The sequence below is a fragment of the Sorex araneus genome, chromosome 5 (assembly GCF_027595985.1).
Source record: "Sorex araneus isolate mSorAra2 chromosome 5, mSorAra2.pri, whole genome shotgun sequence".
Lineage (NCBI taxonomy): Eukaryota > Metazoa > Chordata > Mammalia > Eulipotyphla > Soricidae > Sorex > Sorex araneus.
In genome coordinates, this window is record NC_073306.1 from 19,357,031 (window position 1) to 19,374,255 (window position 17,225).

General features: G+C 45.9%; 1 protein-coding gene across 1 annotated transcript in view; it reads left to right on the forward strand.

The window, feature by feature from the left end:
* Positions 1 to 17,225, forward strand: part of C8B (complement C8 beta chain) — a 51,394-nt gene that overhangs the window by 10,602 nt on the left and 23,567 nt on the right. The window contains exons 2-7 of the mRNA XM_055140077.1: positions 1,404 to 1,560; positions 6,847 to 6,985; positions 9,558 to 9,699; positions 11,906 to 12,038; positions 14,381 to 14,578; positions 16,542 to 16,782. Coding sequence (XP_054996052.1) covers positions 1,404 to 1,560; positions 6,847 to 6,985; positions 9,558 to 9,699; positions 11,906 to 12,038; positions 14,381 to 14,578; positions 16,542 to 16,782 — 1,010 coding nt within the window. The remainder of the gene's footprint in view (positions 1 to 1,403; positions 1,561 to 6,846; positions 6,986 to 9,557; positions 9,700 to 11,905; positions 12,039 to 14,380; positions 14,579 to 16,541; positions 16,783 to 17,225) is intronic.

Below are 17,225 nucleotides of genomic sequence, written 5' to 3' on the forward strand. Positions count from 1 at the left end.
TGGCTGAATAAATAGCAGTGCTCCTACATGAAAGGAAGAAAGGAAGAAAGAAAGAAAGAAAGAAAGAAAGAAAGAAAGAAAGAAAGAAAGAAAGAAAGAAAGAAAGAAAGAAAGAAAGAAAGAAAGAAAGAGAGAGAGAGAGAAGGAAGGAAGGAAGGAAGGAAGGAAGGAGAGAAAGAAAGAGAGAAAGAAAGAAAGAAAGAGAGAGAAAGAGAGAAAGAAAGAAAGAAAGAAAGAAAGAAAGAAAGAAAGAAAGAAAGAAAGAAAGAAAGAAAGAAAGAAAGAAAGAAAGTCGTTACCAAATGATCAACCCTAGATAAGTTGTCTCTGTGCTTCCAAAAGTCACATTTCTTAATCATACCTTCTCAAAAGACTCATTTGCCTCTATTTCTCACTTACTCACCCACTCAGACTACAAACCAGTATCAATCCCCTCCCCTCTGTGTCCCACAGTCTATCCCATTGTCCATCACTGTGTACTCATTCCACCTGCCAAATTGCTGGCAAGTCTGTTCTCTCTCCCATGAAAAATGCCATAGTACAGGTTCACATTATACCACACATCCTAACACACACACACACACACACACACACACACACACACATACACACACAGACACCCATTCTATTGAATGAGTATCTACCTTCTTTATCCTGCCCCTGTCAGAGCCATGTCTTAAAGCAGTTTACCAATGAGCCCACAGGTTTCCGAACCTTGTCTGCTGGAGAAAATCTGAAATAGCTGAGCTATGCCTCCCTTTTTCTATTCTAAGACAAACTGACTTCTCAAAGGCAAAACCTCAGTGATATTTTTCTCTGTATCCCTGGAGTACAGTACCCTGAATATGGTTTGTTCTTAGCCAATGTTTCGTAGACTCTTAAGTAAGAGAGCATGTTAAAGCCCAGTCAGTCAAAACCTCTCATTTCCCAGGAGATAAAAGAATCTCCAAAGTGCAGTGAGGATTGCTTAATATCCTACATCCTTAAGCTGTGGTTATATTCCCCACATATCTATTGCACTTTAGAGTGAAATGCCTTCATGCATACTTTCTTATTTGAGCCTAGGAATAACCTCCTCTGTGGCAAGCAGGATTCTCTCATTAAGATCTGAGAGAAAGGTGAAGCTCATAAAGGTTGAATACCAAGACCAAGATCAGCCAGCTGTCCTCTACTTACAGATGCTAATCTGAGTTCAGTACTTTCTCAGCAACAGTGATTTCTTGTGTCAGACACTCACCAGGGTTTTAACAAATATTTGTGGGATAAATTAGCCTATGCTTGAGTGATAAACAAATAACCACATGAACAAGTATATATTTATTGAATGGATGGGTGGGTGGTTGCTTGATGTCCTCTATTTCCCTTCTGCTACTTGACTCTTTTTATTGTGATACCCTTTTCAGAAGCGAAAGGTCACCCTCTCTTGAGTCACATGCACGTAACAATGGCACAATCAAGAGCAGGCAGACGAGGAGTGTGGGTGTTGCACCTCTACCTATCGATTGTGAATTGTCCAGCTGGTCCTCCTGGACCACATGTGATCCCTGTCAGAAGAAAAGGGTAAGTATTCCGACCTCAGGGGAGCTCCAAGCTTCCAGAAGGACAACTTCCTCAGCAAGGACAACTGGGGAGCTAATGACTGTGCCTGGCACCCAAGAGAATTTGTACACGTTGACTGATTTAATGCATGAACTCTGCCCTTCGATGCCTCCAAGTAGCCATCAGGTCCATTTCCTTGATCTTTCAACAATGTATTCCCAAGAGCTTTGTTCTCACTTGTGTTAGACTTCTGGTCACCAACCTTACTCTTTCAGTCCATCTTTCATGATATAAGCAGAGGCAGCACTAGGAAATGTAAGTGCGGCTTTTCCCCTAGTTGGAAAGTACTCTAAATCTTCCCATGGCCCTTGGGTTCAAGTTCAGGTTCAGGGGATACAAGACTACCTATGACCTCAAATTGGTCAGCTTCTTTGCAAACCTGGCCAGTGGATTGTTTTTATGTTAGTTACTGCTTGTTACTCACTTAGTCATACCAACTGACTAAGTATAAGGCAATTTTGACATAGAAAACCAAATAACTTGGGATGAAACATTTGCTTTGCAGGCAGCCAACACAGATTCAATCTTTGGCATCCCATCTGGTCCCCTGATCTGAACCAGGAATGATTCCTGGTCACAGAGCTAGGAATAAGCCCCGATCACCACCAGGTGTGGCCCAGAAACAGTAAAGAGAAAGGAAAGAACTAGTTGGCAGTTTGGTTCCAAATTTGAATGAAGAATCAATTTGGCAGATAAAATAGTGGAAGATAATCATCCGTATGAGTTTGACAAGCTCTTGGTGAGCAAAGTCATCTCTCCCATTCTTCAAAGCCAATAGCCTCCCAAGCACTGACAAATGTAAGAGGGGCTTCTTCTAGAACATTTATAATCAGCTCGTTAGCTAATTCATATGCAACAGCTGATCCTCTGATGCCATGTCTCTACCAAATGCATCACACTTTATTAGAAATTGGAAGCTAAATAAGTTTCCCCCATTGCTCTGAAAATAAATGGTTATAAAAATTTTATGCATATAAAATGGTAAAAAACGTATTTATTTATTTATTTATTTATTTGCTATTTGGTAATAGAGAACCTGGGGTAGGTGGAATTTTGATATTTGGCAGAGGAAGTAGCTTAGAAGGGTCAGTGACACAAAAGAACTGGGCATGTACTGGAACACTGACATGGAGGGGAGAGCATAGACTAGTAACATCTTTTCCTGCAAATCTTAGCCCAGGGGCCTGCTGACTAGACCGCAATGCAAAGTCCCATATAAACAAGATTTCTCTGGATTGGGAATTGCCTTTCAATGAAAAGAGACACCAGCAGAGAAGTGAAACTGTTTCCTTTCTTTTTTTTTTTTTTCTCTTTTAAAATTTTATTTTATTTTATTTTTTTTTAATTTATTTATTTTTAATTAGAGAATCACCGTGAGGGTACAGTTACAGATTTATACACTTTTGTGCTTATACTTCCCTCATACAAAGTTTGGGAACCCATCCCTTCACCAGTGCCCATTCTCCACCACCCGTAAACCCAGTGTCCCTCCCACCCTCCCCAATCCCATCTCCCCCCCACCCCACCCTGCCACTGTGGCAAGGCATTCCCTTCTGTTCTCTCTCTCTAATTAGCTGTTGTGGTTTGCAATAAAGGTGTTCAGTGGCCGCTGTGCTCAGTCTCTAGCCCTCATTCAGCCCGCAACTCCCTTCCCCCACATGGCCTTCGACTACAATGTAGTTGGTGATCGCTTCTCTGAGTTGACCTTTCCCCGGAACGTGAGGCCAGCCTCGAAGCCATGGAGTCAACCTCCTGGTACTTATTTCTACAGTTCTTGGGTGTTAGTCTCCCACTCTGTTATTCTATATACCATAGATGAGTGCAATCTTTCTATGTCTGTCTCTCTCTTTCTGACTCATTTCACTCAGCATGAAACTTTTCATGCCCATCCACTTGACTACAAAATTCTTGACCTCCTTTTTTCTAACAGCTGCATAGTATTCCATTGTATAGATGTACCAAAGTTTCCTCAACCAGTCATCCGTTCTGGGGCATTCGGGTTTTTTCCAGATTCTGGCTATTGTAAGAAACTGTTTCCTTTCATCCATTTAAATGAATGTTCCCATTCTAATGTTTTGTAGTTTTGTCTCTTTTATGGCAAAATTGCCTTAGAACCAAATTATTTCTGCAACAAAACTACTTGCAGCTAGTGCAAACAGTAAATCTACCTAGAACCTCCTTCAGCCTCACCCCAGCACACGGAAATAGAATTTCTCTGGCTCTTTCCCACACTCCTGACCGCAGGAGTCTTGCTCTCTTAGCAGACATGCCCTTTCCCACATTCTCCACTGGCAAACACTTTCTGGTCCTTCAAAACTCTGCTTCCTGACTTCTCAGGCCCCCGTGGCTTCTAGACACCCTTTTATGAGCTGCAATAGCTCCTTAGTCCTCTCCTCAGAGGATTTACCACCTACTTTTCCTTTATTATCTGCTGATCCATTAAGTGGTGAACGCTTGAAAGCTTATTTATTTCTACATCTTCAGGGGTAGGCCAATTTCTGCACATTGATAAGTACTCCATAAAGAGGTGTTGTTTGAGCTCATTATACTCTCTGATGTCTTGGGAGGAGAGAGACTGAGAGACTTTGTTACGATATTAGGCAAACAGACTCAGAGCTAGCTGGTGACTTCTCAAAGTCTTCACTGCATCTAGGATCAAGTACAGCTCTTGAACCAACATGCTTACCGTCCTGCTTGTGTTCTCCTGATCAAAGTTCACAGTTGGCAGAAGAGGCTTTTTTGGGCTCCCCCCTATTGGGATGGTTGATGCAGGATCCCAGCTCTGAGAATAGCCGTGTATTAGAGAAAAGGGCCCCGTCCCACTCCTTGGGTAACCAAACCAGCCATGGGTGAGGACCTGAGGGACGGTAGAACTAGCCCCAGAACAGTTGCACGGTTAATTGGATCAATATGCGAGCCAAGCAAGATCATTCAGTTCCCACAGTAGGCTGTATTGCTGAAGTTACCAACATTGATCCAATTATCTGCATAATTACCTCATCGGCACCATCAACCAGGAAGACTCAGCAATGAATCAGCCAGTCAGCCAGCTAGTTGGAGCTTATCGCTAGGCATTTGCCATCCACTCCCTCAGTGCCAGCAACACGGCGGGGTCACTAGCTAGGGGCTCATCCGAACCTTTCAGCTGAAACTGGGAGATGTTTCCCCCCCACCTCATCTTTTATAAGCACTCCTCAAACCCAGTTTTTCTTCAGTGCCTGGGGCTAGCCTTCTAGCCTTCTTTGTATACTTATCCTTGTCCTGCCAGCCTCTCTGCCTTCCAGGAGGAAATACCCTCTGGAAATGGAAAAATGAAAAAATAAATAAATAAATAAATAAATAAATAAATAGGCACACACAGAAAGAGAGAGAGAGAGAGAGAGAGTACATGGATGGATGTTTGTATTTATATAATTTATTTATTTTTAATGCCATACAGATAAAATAGCTAACCTGTTACCATGCAGTCCTCAAAGGGGCTTTAACCTGCCTTCCTGTCTGTGGTTGCACCAATTCTTAAGGGCAACTGCCACTGGAAATATAATCACTTCCCTCTCTGCAGTGGTTTCTTCTAGTTGCATAATAAAATACTAAATCCAACCTGAGCAAAGCCTGAGGGCCTTGATGAACTTCCTCCTGGCTTTATTTTCCTCTTCCTTGAGCTCCTCCTGTTTTCCCTCTGCTCCTTCTCTCCAGCCATAATGGATTTCTTCTTGTTTCTTAGATCAAGGCGTATGCTCTCTAGTCTCTTGACTTGGGTGCAGCAAGTTTCTCCACTCAACAGTCTTCTCTTCCCTCCTCCCACAATGTTCCACATTCATCTGGCGTTCCCACTCACCCTGAGGTCTCAGACTAAATGGCCTGTCCTCCAGAAGTCTTCAACCCTCTCCTAAGTTTGCCCTGGGAATTGTTTAGACATTTACAGAAGACTTGCTCTTGATGGCCCCAGCCTGGTGCCTAGCACTAACGCCTGTGATCTCCTAGTGGTGACAGCAGAAAGCATGGCTGTGGTTATCAGAAAACAAGCTGATGTAAATAAGCTCTCATTTTTCCAAACATGTGTGGCACAATATTTTGGCAATTCAATCTATACTGTGGCATAGACCAACAAGAAGGTGGAGATAGGGCGACATGAAGTGTTGGAAATTGCTAATAACAGAGAGGGGTCAGGGAGATAGTAGTGTGGCTAGGGTGGTGGGCACTTGCTTTCGACACAGCCAATCCAAGTGTGATCACCAGCACTGCAGATGATCTGCTGAGCACCACCAGGAGTGTGATCCCTGAGTACAGGGCCAAGAGTAAATCCTGCGCATCACCAGTGTAGTCCTAAAACCAAAATAAATAAAAATTAAAATAAATATAATTACCAGAAATTTAGGTCTACCAAAATATTAGTGGGACTTGATGTAATATATAGTATATAATATAAATTTGAATATTTTATATATATATTTGAAAATATACACCTGGGCGATTTGTTATTTCCGTTTTTACAGATCAGTACATTGGTATTACAAGATTAAGTAACTTGCTCTCCATCCTATAATTAGAAAGACTCATGTTCATTGTCGTTTCAGAGCACTTTCTTTGTCTTTTTCATTTAGAAGCTACTAAGTCCATGAGAACACTCGAATCGGCCCCTTGAAGTTACCCAGCTGAGAGATTGCGGATGTTGTGTTATTGAACTGGCTCCGTCTGCAATCAATCCTGACCCTTGACTCTGAAGTCCAGGCTTTGCTCACAGTCAGCAAATCTTTCCCATCACTGCAGACACAGAGATCAAAGCCCGGGTTACTGCCCTCGTGGGGCTTACAGTCTAGTCACGAGCATGCAGCCCACTGTGACTTATTTCCTTACCAGCCGTTAGTCAGGGAAGCACAAGGGAGCAGGCAAGCAGCCACCAGTAATCGATTGCTTCTGCCAGCTCCCAAACCTGCCTGAGCCCCCATCCCCATAAACCAGGAGTTCCCAAACTTCTCTGGTCTGCCAATCTCTTTTCAGAAGTAAAGATAACCCCCCCCCACACACACACACACACACACACACCAAGAAGAAATCTACCTTCTATAAGCCAACAAAGAGTAAGAAATCCCAAATCCTGCTGGAGGCTAGTTACATCCATCCTTGGATTGGTCCAGTACCCTCTGGGAAATTAGTCCAATTGCCCACTTTGGGCATCTCTGGCATAGAGGATGCCTCAGTTCCCAGAGTCTTGCCACTCCACCCTGCTTCCTCTCTCTGTTCCAGTACAGACATGCCACATTGCTCCGGCCAGCTCAATTCTATGGGGAACCGTGCAACTTCGACAAGGAGGTCCAAGACTGTGTTACCAACAGACCATGCCGAAGCCAAGTGCGATGTGAAGGCTTTGTGTGTGCCCAGACAGGTACAGTGGGCTGCAGGGAGGGGGAGCAGGCACTAGCAAATGAGATGCCAATGTCCGAGGATGGGGAAACTGACCAGTGTGTCATGCTCATGATCATGGTCATGTCTCAGTCCAGTAGGCTTCCTTGTCCTCAAGTCTTTTACCTCATTTTACATGTATTATGTTTTTGATTTTAAAAAAATCCATCTGATAGGGCACTTGCATTTCACAGGGCCAACCCTAATTCAAGTCCCAGCACCCCACATGGTTCCCTGAGCATCGCCAGGAGTGATTCCTGGGTATAGAGCCAGGAGTAAGCCTTGGGCACCACTTGGTGTGTCCCAGAAGTCAAGAAGTAGCACTGTAGCATTGTAGCACTGTCGTCCCATTGTTCATCACTTTGCTCAAGTGGTCACCAGTAATGTCTCCATTGTGAGACTTGTTACTATTTTTGGCATATAGAATACGCCACGGGTAGCTTGCCAGGCTCTGCTGTGTGGGCGGGATACTTCTGTTAAGCTTGCCAGGCTCTCCGAGAGGGACAGAGGAATCGAACCCAGGTCATCCACGTGCAAGACAAACGCCCTACCCGCTGTGATATTGCTTTATTCCAAGTCAAAAAGTAAAATACAAAAATGAAAACCTCACCCAATTAGTATTTCTATCTCCATTTTTCTCCGGGGGTTGATCCCTGGCACCCCATATGCTCCCCCAACCACACCAGGAGTGATTCCTAATATGGAACCAGGAATAAGCCCTGAGCATCACTGAGTTGCCCCCTCCTCCCCCCACCCCAAACAAAAGAAGAGGAAAGAAAGAAAACTAGAAAGAATTTAGCCTTGGAGATGTTACTTGGCACAAGACGTACTGCAGGTCTGTGGATGGGCTGTACTTAGAAATCTTGGGGTTCCGATTTCATTTCCTGACATTAAAGACCCTAAGAAGCTTTAGTTCTAGAATCAGACACCCTGAGGCATATCTCATTTTGACATTAGGAGAAGTCATTTAACCTTCTTGCATATTGGTCGTTTCTACAGAAAAGAGGAAGGGATGTACTATAAGGATCCAGGGTTTTGGATACAAGTGTTCCTTGAATGCTGAACCCTACTGGCTGTTCTAGATATCTGGACTTACCTGCACTGTGGCAAAGCCTTGGGTAGTCATATAGGTCAATGAGCATCCCTTCTCTGGGAGAAATCTTGGGAGAGACTGTTCCTGGCTTCTGCATTTTCCTCTCATCAAGTTCAGCATAACCCTGAACACATGAAACAGTCATTAACAAATACTCGGATAAAGGGAGGAGGGGCTAGCAGGACAGATGGCAGGATAGAAAAGGCGGGTAGGAGCACGCGAATGACTCATCAGCTGCAGAAGTAATAAAAACTTGTCTTTTCAGCTCATTTGTCTCTCTAATTCAGGCAAACATTTGTTTTTCTCTCTCCAAGCCTCCAGCAAAAAATAGAATATTTTTGTCCAGATTATCTAGAAGAGAGTTGCAGCTCTCTGCATTTATTGGCCCCATGTGGATGGTGCTTTGGGATCTTTCAGGAAAGAGTTAGGGATTCCTAGAGCCATTTCCTGGGCTTGTTTCAAAAATCAAATTCCCTTCAATAAATCTGAGAGACTGCTTTACAGTGCGTCCATGGACTCATTATGGTCAGCGTTCCATGATTCTGACCAAACCCATAATGGTTACTCAGGCAGATGGGAATTTAAATGCCTTGTAAGAAACATTTAAAGACCAGATTGTTATTCTTCTGCCATGAACATCTAAGAACATTGGGTAGACGTGGCCTGACATGCTGTGGAAACAGGCTTGCCTACTGAAGGGTTTTCCCCCCAGGAATATAAAATTAAGAGACAACATCAAGTGAGAGAAGCGGAAGTAAGAAGGAAAGGCAACAGACATGCTACAGGTACTTTTAGACACAGTTTCCAAGTGTCTCCTTCATCTAAAAATATTCCAAATGGATCTGGTGTCCAATGGAGTAGAAAGAATCTGTGATGAGACAGTTCCTCGTTCTGACCTGACTACAAATATTGTCCAGCAACATGCTTTCAAAGGCTTTCAGAAACCCTTCCTTGGCATGAGTATGGCCTCATTTATTTCTGTAAGCACCTCCCAGTGTGGGGGGACAGTTCTGATGAGGAAATCAGGGCAAAAAAAAAAAAATCGGTGTCATACTAATGCCCACACCAACACATCTCACTGGCCCCAGAGAATAAAGGGCAGGTTTTCCTCCCCTTGGCCCAGCAAGCACTGTCCCATTTCCCATGCTTTGTGGAGGTTGTTAGGGATGGTGTTTGGGGGCCATGCAGTGCCAGATATCAAATCACTCATACAAAAAAGGATGTGCTCTCCCACCTGAACCACGATCCCACTGTCAGTCAACTCCCCTGGAAGTGCCTTTCAGAAACTCTGCCCGAGTCTCTTTGGTGCAAAGATGCTGATGTGCTTTACCACCTGTCCCTGACCCGGGCCCAGGTGGGCTTCTCGGAGCAGAGAAGTGAAGGCCCAACAAGGGCCTGGTACATGGCAGGTGCTTATCCCGGGGGGTACCCGTGGGCTCTTCCCCCTCTCTCTCCATCCCAGGACGATGTATAAACCGCAGACTCCTTTGCAATGGGGACAACGACTGTGGAGACAGGTCTGATGAGGTCAACTGTAAAAAGATCTCACACAAGTGTCAGCATGAAGTGGACCAATACTGGGCAATTGGCAATCTGGCCAGTGGGTAAGTGAGCACTGGTGCTGTCTGCAAAGGGGAGGCCCCAGGCCCAAGAGGATTCTGGGGCACAGGAAGCAGGGGGCAGAGGGATAATGAGTTCCTGCCTGTTCTTTTTCTTTCCTAAGGAAAGTGGGTGCTTGGTGTCTCTCCCAGAACATTCCAGAAACACAGCCCACAGACAGGCAGGGGGCACAAGGAGAGAAGGGACAGAGCCGAGCATGGAGCCCACTTGAAAGGGTGGAGCAAATGTTTCCTTCACCAGGCTCTGAGATGCTGGGGGGCACCGAGATTCCTGCTAAGACCCTGCTTGGGCCTCGCTTCCCCATCTGTGTGAGGAGTATCATTCTGCCCCTGGCTCGTAAGGAAACCAGCAGTGTGATAGGTGAGGACTGGGCCTCCACTAAGGAAGCAGGAAATAATGCACGTGAAGTCAAATACACACAGACTGTGGTCAGACTCTCCTGGATGCTGGGTGAGGTGATGGTCAGAGACATACAATGGGAGGCATCACAGTGTGCTTGTGGCCACCTCGAAGATCCAACCTGCAGCACTCCAGGTCACGGTACTGGATGTCAGGGTTGTGTCCTACATGTGATTAAATCACCAATTCCACATGACCTTAAACCACATGCAGGTGAATCACATGATCCTGACACTGTTCCAGGCAGGAGGGAAGATGATCCTGTGAGGAAGGACAGCTCCTTCCTACCTCATAAGAACTTTTTGATGGGGTGAGAGTGTGTACAGAGCAGGAACTTGCCCTAAATGGAGAGAAGAATGTGGGACAGGAATCTGGATTTTCATCCTTTCCAATCAGACATGATGACACTATCGACTGCCCAGTGTTTCTGGACACTAAATAAGATGTGGCATGGAGTTACCTGATGCTGGGTCTGTAGCTACAGACCCTTCGTAAATGGTTATTATTTTAGTGTCTGGTGATGGGGTCATGCAGAGATAAGGAAGGCAATCTCCATCCTCAGAAACGTGCAGTCCCATGGGGGCAGCAGATTCATAAGTGATAGATGTGAGCCAGGGGCCAGACACTCAACAAACATGGGCATCCCATGACCTCACAGCAGCCTGGGGAAGACTTGGTTTTCCTTGTTCCCATTTAACACATATGGAGACCCAGATTCAGAGAGGTAAACTGTCTGCCCAAGCCCACATAATGCTTAATGGCAGAACGGTCATAAGAGCTTAAGAATCTAGTTCCAGCAAGGTAAGACAGAGAAGGGAACAGTATGACAAGAACAGTTGGAAATGATTACACTTAGTATTGAAAGTGGGTAAAGGGATAGACATGACAATCTTTCAATATCTGTATTGCAAACCACAATGCCCAAAAGGAGAGAGAGGAGAGAGAGAGAGAGGAAGAGAGAGAGAGAGGCAGAGGGGAGTTGGGTGGTGATGGGAGGGAAACTGGGGACATTGGCATTGGGAAATGTACACTGGTGGTGTGATGGGTGTTGGAACACTGGATTACTGAAACCCAATCATGAATAGCTTTTTAATGGGCTCTCTCACTGTGATTCAATAAAATAATTTTAAAAAAATGAATCTAGCTCCAGAGTCCATGGGTTCTTACATGCTAACACTCCCATAAGGCAGTAGAAATGTCTCAGATTAATAGTTTAGAGTAGTGGGGGCTGGAACGATAGCACAGCAGGTAGGGCCTTTGCCTTGCATGCGGCCGACCCGGGTTCGATTCCCAGCATCCCATATGGTCCCCTGAGCACCGCCAGGAGTAATTCCTGAGTGAAGAGCCAGGAGTAACCCCTGTGCATTGCCAGATGTGACCCAAAAAGCAAAAAAAAAAATAGTTTAGAGTAGTGCCTGCACTGGGTCTAGGGAAGGCCTCTGGAGCCCAGCTTGGTAGGAGCCCATCAGGGGAAAGCTTCCCACAAGCAACTAGAGAGCTCAGTCTGGAAAGACAATGAGATGAAATAGTGAAGGGCTGGCAGGGCACTGGGGCACAGGGATAAGCACTAAACCAGCAGATTGGAGGGAAACCAGTCACCTCCAGTGGCTGGAGATTTGGCATGTGGTTGTGGTGTGGAATGGGCAGGTGTGGGGCAGTGAGGTTGGTCTGTGTCAGGTGTCTGGGATTTCTAGGGCTGTGCCCAGGAGCTGGGTTTGGTTTAGGAGTTCTAGAGCCAAGGCGACACTACGTGATACCGTCACCTCCTCTCCTCCTCTGTGTTCCCTGCAGAATAAACCTATTCACCAACACTTTTGAGGGCCCAGTTCTTGATCACAAGTATTATGCTGGTGGGTGCTCCCCACATTACATACTCAACACCAGGTTTCGGAAGCCATACAACGTGGAGAGTTACACTGCGCAGGTATGTGAGAGCCCTTAAGCCCTACAAAGCAATGCCTGAGCACTGCTAAGCAGTCAGTGGGCATGATTCTGCCTCCTCCAGCCACCTGCTAGCTTGGCAAGCTCAGAGGGAGACCCATTTTTCTCTGAAGTTCAGTTCTTCATGTGCAAATGAGTTGTGGGGTGGGGTGGGGGGGATCCTCTTTCTTATGGCAGTGAGGTTGACATTCTCTGTAGAGTACTGCTTTAGAAGTCTCATCATAGATAAGTAAACGTTCCACCAATACTATCAAAAGTCCAGAGAGAAAGCTTAAGGGACTGGAGTGCATATTTGCATGTAAGTGGCCCAATTCAATCCCCAATACCACACGGTCCCCCAAGCACTAAAGACAGGAGAAGTCTCCAGCACCACTAGGTATCTACCCCTAACATAAATAATTATATCAAAACCACCAACGAGAGGGGCTGCTGGAGTGATAGCACAGTGGGTAGGGCATTTGCCTTGCACGCAGCCTACCGGGTTCAATTCCCAGCATCCACAGGGTCCCCCGAGCACCGCCAGGAGTTATTCCTGAGTGCAGAGTTAACACGTGTGCATCACTGGGGATGACCCAAAAAGAAAAAAAAACACTAGAGAATCTAAATATACTTTAGTACTTAGAGTCAGTTTTGGTGGCTTTTTTTGTAATTAACCTGTGTGTGATCCTCACTTCTCAGGAAACATCAATTCTTAGATTAGAGGGATAGTACAGTAAAATACTTGCCTTGCATACAGCTGAACCCAGCTAGATCTCTGGCACCATAAATGATTCCATAAAACATTACCAGGAGTGATCCATGAGCTGAAAGCCTGGGGTAATCCCTGAGCATTCCCAGGTCATACTCCACCCCACATCCCCCCAAAATTAAGAGGAAATGTCAAGTCTTATGGCTGTTTGCCTGCTAGAAGCCACAATTGCTCCACCAATAAATCCTGACTTAGGATTAGCACACAACCTTAAAATCACATCTCACAGAGAAGGAGGTTGAGAGTATTCCTAGTTAACTAGGGATATGGCTCAGGGCAAACACATGCCTCCCATGGGTGATGTCCTGGATTCAAGGCTTGGCAACTCAGGGGGAAAATGCCATAGAATATTATTATACAACATAGACACCAAGATTCACTGGGAATAGACAGGAGACTGGACTTGAGCCTCTGTGTCCTTCTCTGTTAAAGGTTGGTGCATGGACAGCGCAAGATGACCTGGATTGAAGAGTTTACTTCTAAACTGGAGCAGCCCTAGAGTTAATTACTGCCTCCTCCTCCACCATCTCACCAACCCAGAGAAAGCCTAGCACCACCACCCTCCCCTATCACCCCTGGCTGTCCCCCAGCCTCTGCATCTAAGGGAAAGTCTGAGAGTGCTCAGCATTTTGATTAAAATAAGCCTTCCAACCCAGGCAGGCCCAGTGCATCCGAGCGTCCCCCTCAATGGTCAATATCTGAGCTATGGTGTAGGCTTTACCCCTAGAAACTCCATCCTATGGGAGGAACGCATTTAGGTTCATTTTTTACAAGAAAAAAAAAAGAGAGAGGCCCAGTCCAATGGCTGTGATGACAAACTAGAAAATGGCAGAGCTATCTTTCTCCTCTGGTAGCCCTAGGCCCACCCTCGGAGGCCATGGGAAAGATGTGGCGACTCTCTAGCCTTGTCACTGGGAGATAGGGCCCTGGCTCTGCATACTGACTTTCCAGCAAGGAGCTTCTCTAAGTTCTCTCCAACATGCCGCCTTCCCTCCCACTGCAAACATTGCACTGCCTTTGACCAGATCTGCTGGGGCTGCCCCTGCTCCCTCTCCTCATCCCTCAGACCCCCATATCTGCCCCCGCAGGCAGGCCCACATCCTACTGCCCTGGAGTGATCGTCCCCAGGCATGGCGGATAAAGTTCAAATGCTGGAGACATGTTATGAGATCTCCAACATCCTAATGTCCCCACATGCTCCGAACTTCCCGTCCTTGCCCTCACTGGGGAACCTCTGCCTCAGTCGCACAAGCACTCAAAGTTTTCTGGAATCTAGCCTTCCCTCTCCCACCTCCTTGTCTTGACCTCAGTGGCACCCATAGCCCAACACATTCTCCTGGGTGTGGGCAGATTGCAATGCACATCAAACAACCACCATTTCGCCACCAGGATTGATCATGTGTCTATCCTGCTAGACCTGGACCTTGGGAATGAGGATATGCTTGGTCCAGAGCTTCCTGTATGTGGAGTACTTGGTGCAGCACCCAGCCTGTAGTTAAAGTACCATGGCTGTCTGTTGACTTTTGCTAAGTTCCAAGTGCAAGAAAATAAGTTTTCTTTCTCTTTCCTTCCTTTAGACTCAAGGCAAATATGACTTTGCGCTGACAGAGTATGAATCGTACTCAGATTTTGAAAGTAATGTCACAAGTAAAACCACTAGTGCTTTTAGCTTCAAATTTGGTTTTAAATTACCTGGAATATTTGAACTTGGCTTGAGCCACTCCAGCTCTAATCTCAACCATTTTATCAGCAGAATCAAACGATTTTCTCATACCGTAAGTACCCTCTCGCTGCTCTGAACTTCTGTGTATTCTTTGGAAAGGTCAGGTCCACCTTCGTGTCTGAATTCCACGTTAATCCTACTCAGTTCTATCAGCCAATTACATTTCTGTTGTTTGAAATGTTTCTGCTAGTCATAGCTTGGTCTTAGGTACATTTTTCAGAAAGGCCATGAAACTCGGCCTTCCAGAACTATTTGTTCTCCCTCCCTCCTCAGCATTCCCCCTGGGGCTTTCATGAAGTTTAAGATTGTAGTTGAGTCAACCAAACCCTCTCAGGAGACAGGACAGTCTGGAGAAATTGTAAGCCGTGCCCTTCCTTTCAGCTGCGCTGTCCTCTAGAAAGTCACGCAAGACCTTTTCTACCAGGTCTCAGGGTGATGGCTGGCACTGATCCCCCCAGCTCTTATCTGTGTCTCTGCTTCCTTTATGCTCCCTATTTCTCTTCTTGGGTCAGATGTTGCCACTGTTGCTTCACTGCCAAGATCCCAGTGACCCCTTTTTGCTCACCCCTGGGGAATTAGGACAAGCTTTGGGCCTTTCTCATTGCTCCTTTCAGAGTGCTCCCATCTTGCTGTACCAAGGGTCACTGACCTTGTTTTTTTCTAAAGGGCCTCAGTGACTATTTTAAGTTTTGTGGGGCCAAAGGGTAACCTGGCCACAACTCACACAACAACTGCCCTTGGGGTACAGTGACAACTATGGGTGACACACTCAGATGGGCTGAAAGCTCACTCACAAACCAGGCACTAGATTTAGGGTGCTGGCTGTACGGGGTTGATTAGCCCAGGAGCCAGTACTTCCTTGGGTGCCCCCACTACTCCTTGAGAAGCTTCTCTTCAGAGGTTCTCAAGCACAGACAGAGAAATAGTCTTGGAAGATCTGCCTGCCACCCCTCTTACACCAGAGCTGCCCCCATGACATGCCAGCCCCTTCCCCTACCTTCCACACCCCTTACTGGTCCCTGAGAATATGAGTTAAGAGCAGGTGCCTCTGAGCAGAAAAGGACATGAGCATCTTTATGTGCAAGGAACTCCCGCCTTTCCTCAGGTCTCCTGACAGAAGCAGCTTAGCAGGGAGCATTTGTCCAGTTCACCTCCCTCTTTCCAAGTCTTTGACTTTGTTCTCTTTTTTAATTTTATTTTTATAAAGTTCCTCATAATAATAGATATCATTCAATATTCCAATACCAATCGCACCACCATTACACCTTCCCACCACCATCATTTTGAGTTTTCGCACCACCCTGAAGACTGTTCCAAAAGCAGATCCTAAATAATTTATTTTGTATTGCTTGTTATGAATAATTCGCTAAAAATGATCCAAAAAAGGTTTCCTTAGAGAAAAGTGTGTGAAAATTGTTGTCTCACCTTGGAGTCATTACGATCTTGTATAAGAGATTACTAGCTTGTTGTTACAGGTTGAGCCTTGTCTGCTAATATATATATATATATATATATATATACATACATATATACATATATATGTGTCTGTGTGTGTGTACTGATACAGATCAGTTTCCATCTACTTTACACCCCTTCATATGTGGTGTGCTACTCTTGATACAGCAGTGGCATAGAGTATGAGATATCACACAAGCACAAATGCAGCCACATGCTCTAGGAATTCTAAAATTTTGAATAGGGTGATAGAGTTGGAATTAAATTTTTAACTGCTTGGTGACTTTGGAGTCCAGAGGCATCTCTGCAGCTTGTTGCTCTCTTCCAAGATTTATTTGTGAGTCTCTGGATCATGGCCGTTAATAAGCTTACATGCCACCAGAGGCAGTTTGTCGGTATGACTGCCAGACTCCTGGAAAAACAGGGGGATAAGGAGAGGTCACCCATTCCCGACTCCATTCGAGCCTGGAGATTTCGGTCACAAAACCTGCAAACCTGGGATTTTCTGTGGTCAAGTACCACCCACCACCACCCTGCCCCTGTGTTGGTCTCTCCCCTAGGAAAGCAAGTTTCTGCATGCACGCTCTGAGCTGGAAGTAGCACGATACAAGCTGAAGACCCGGAGCCTCATGCTGCACCCCGAGTTCCTCCAGAGGGTGAGGCAGTTGCCCCTAGAGTACAGCTATGGGGAGTACAGGGACATCCTCCGCGACTTCGGCACCCACTACATCACAGAGGCCGTGCTGGGGGGCATCTATGAGTACACCCTCATTATGAACCGGGAAGCCATGGAGAAACAAGGTAAGTGGCCATCCTGAGGGATGTGGTCAGTGCTTTCCAGTCCCTGGAAAGGCTGAGCTCTGGGGAAGGTGTCTCTCATTGCTGGGGGGAGAGTGGCAAGCTGCCCTCCTGGATCTTCTTCCTCCCTGGAGACACTCTTTCCTGTTAATCCCACTTCTAGGCAAGTCTTGTTGAGGCTGGTTATCCCCCAGCCCTCTATCTGCCCCATCCTCTCTACTGTGTGTTCTCTCTAGAACCTAGTATTTCCCAAAGTGGCAGGACTGCCCCTTGGGGAGCACTGGAATGGTGGGTGGGGTGGGTGGTAGTAGTCTCGGATGTAGTAGGGATGCGGTATGGGTGCATGAGTCTTTCTTTAAGAGAACAAAGACAAAGTGCCAATATGAAAAAGGAGCAGCAGGCCAAGTAAGTTTGGGCCTTGCTGCCCTAGACGATGACGTGGAAAC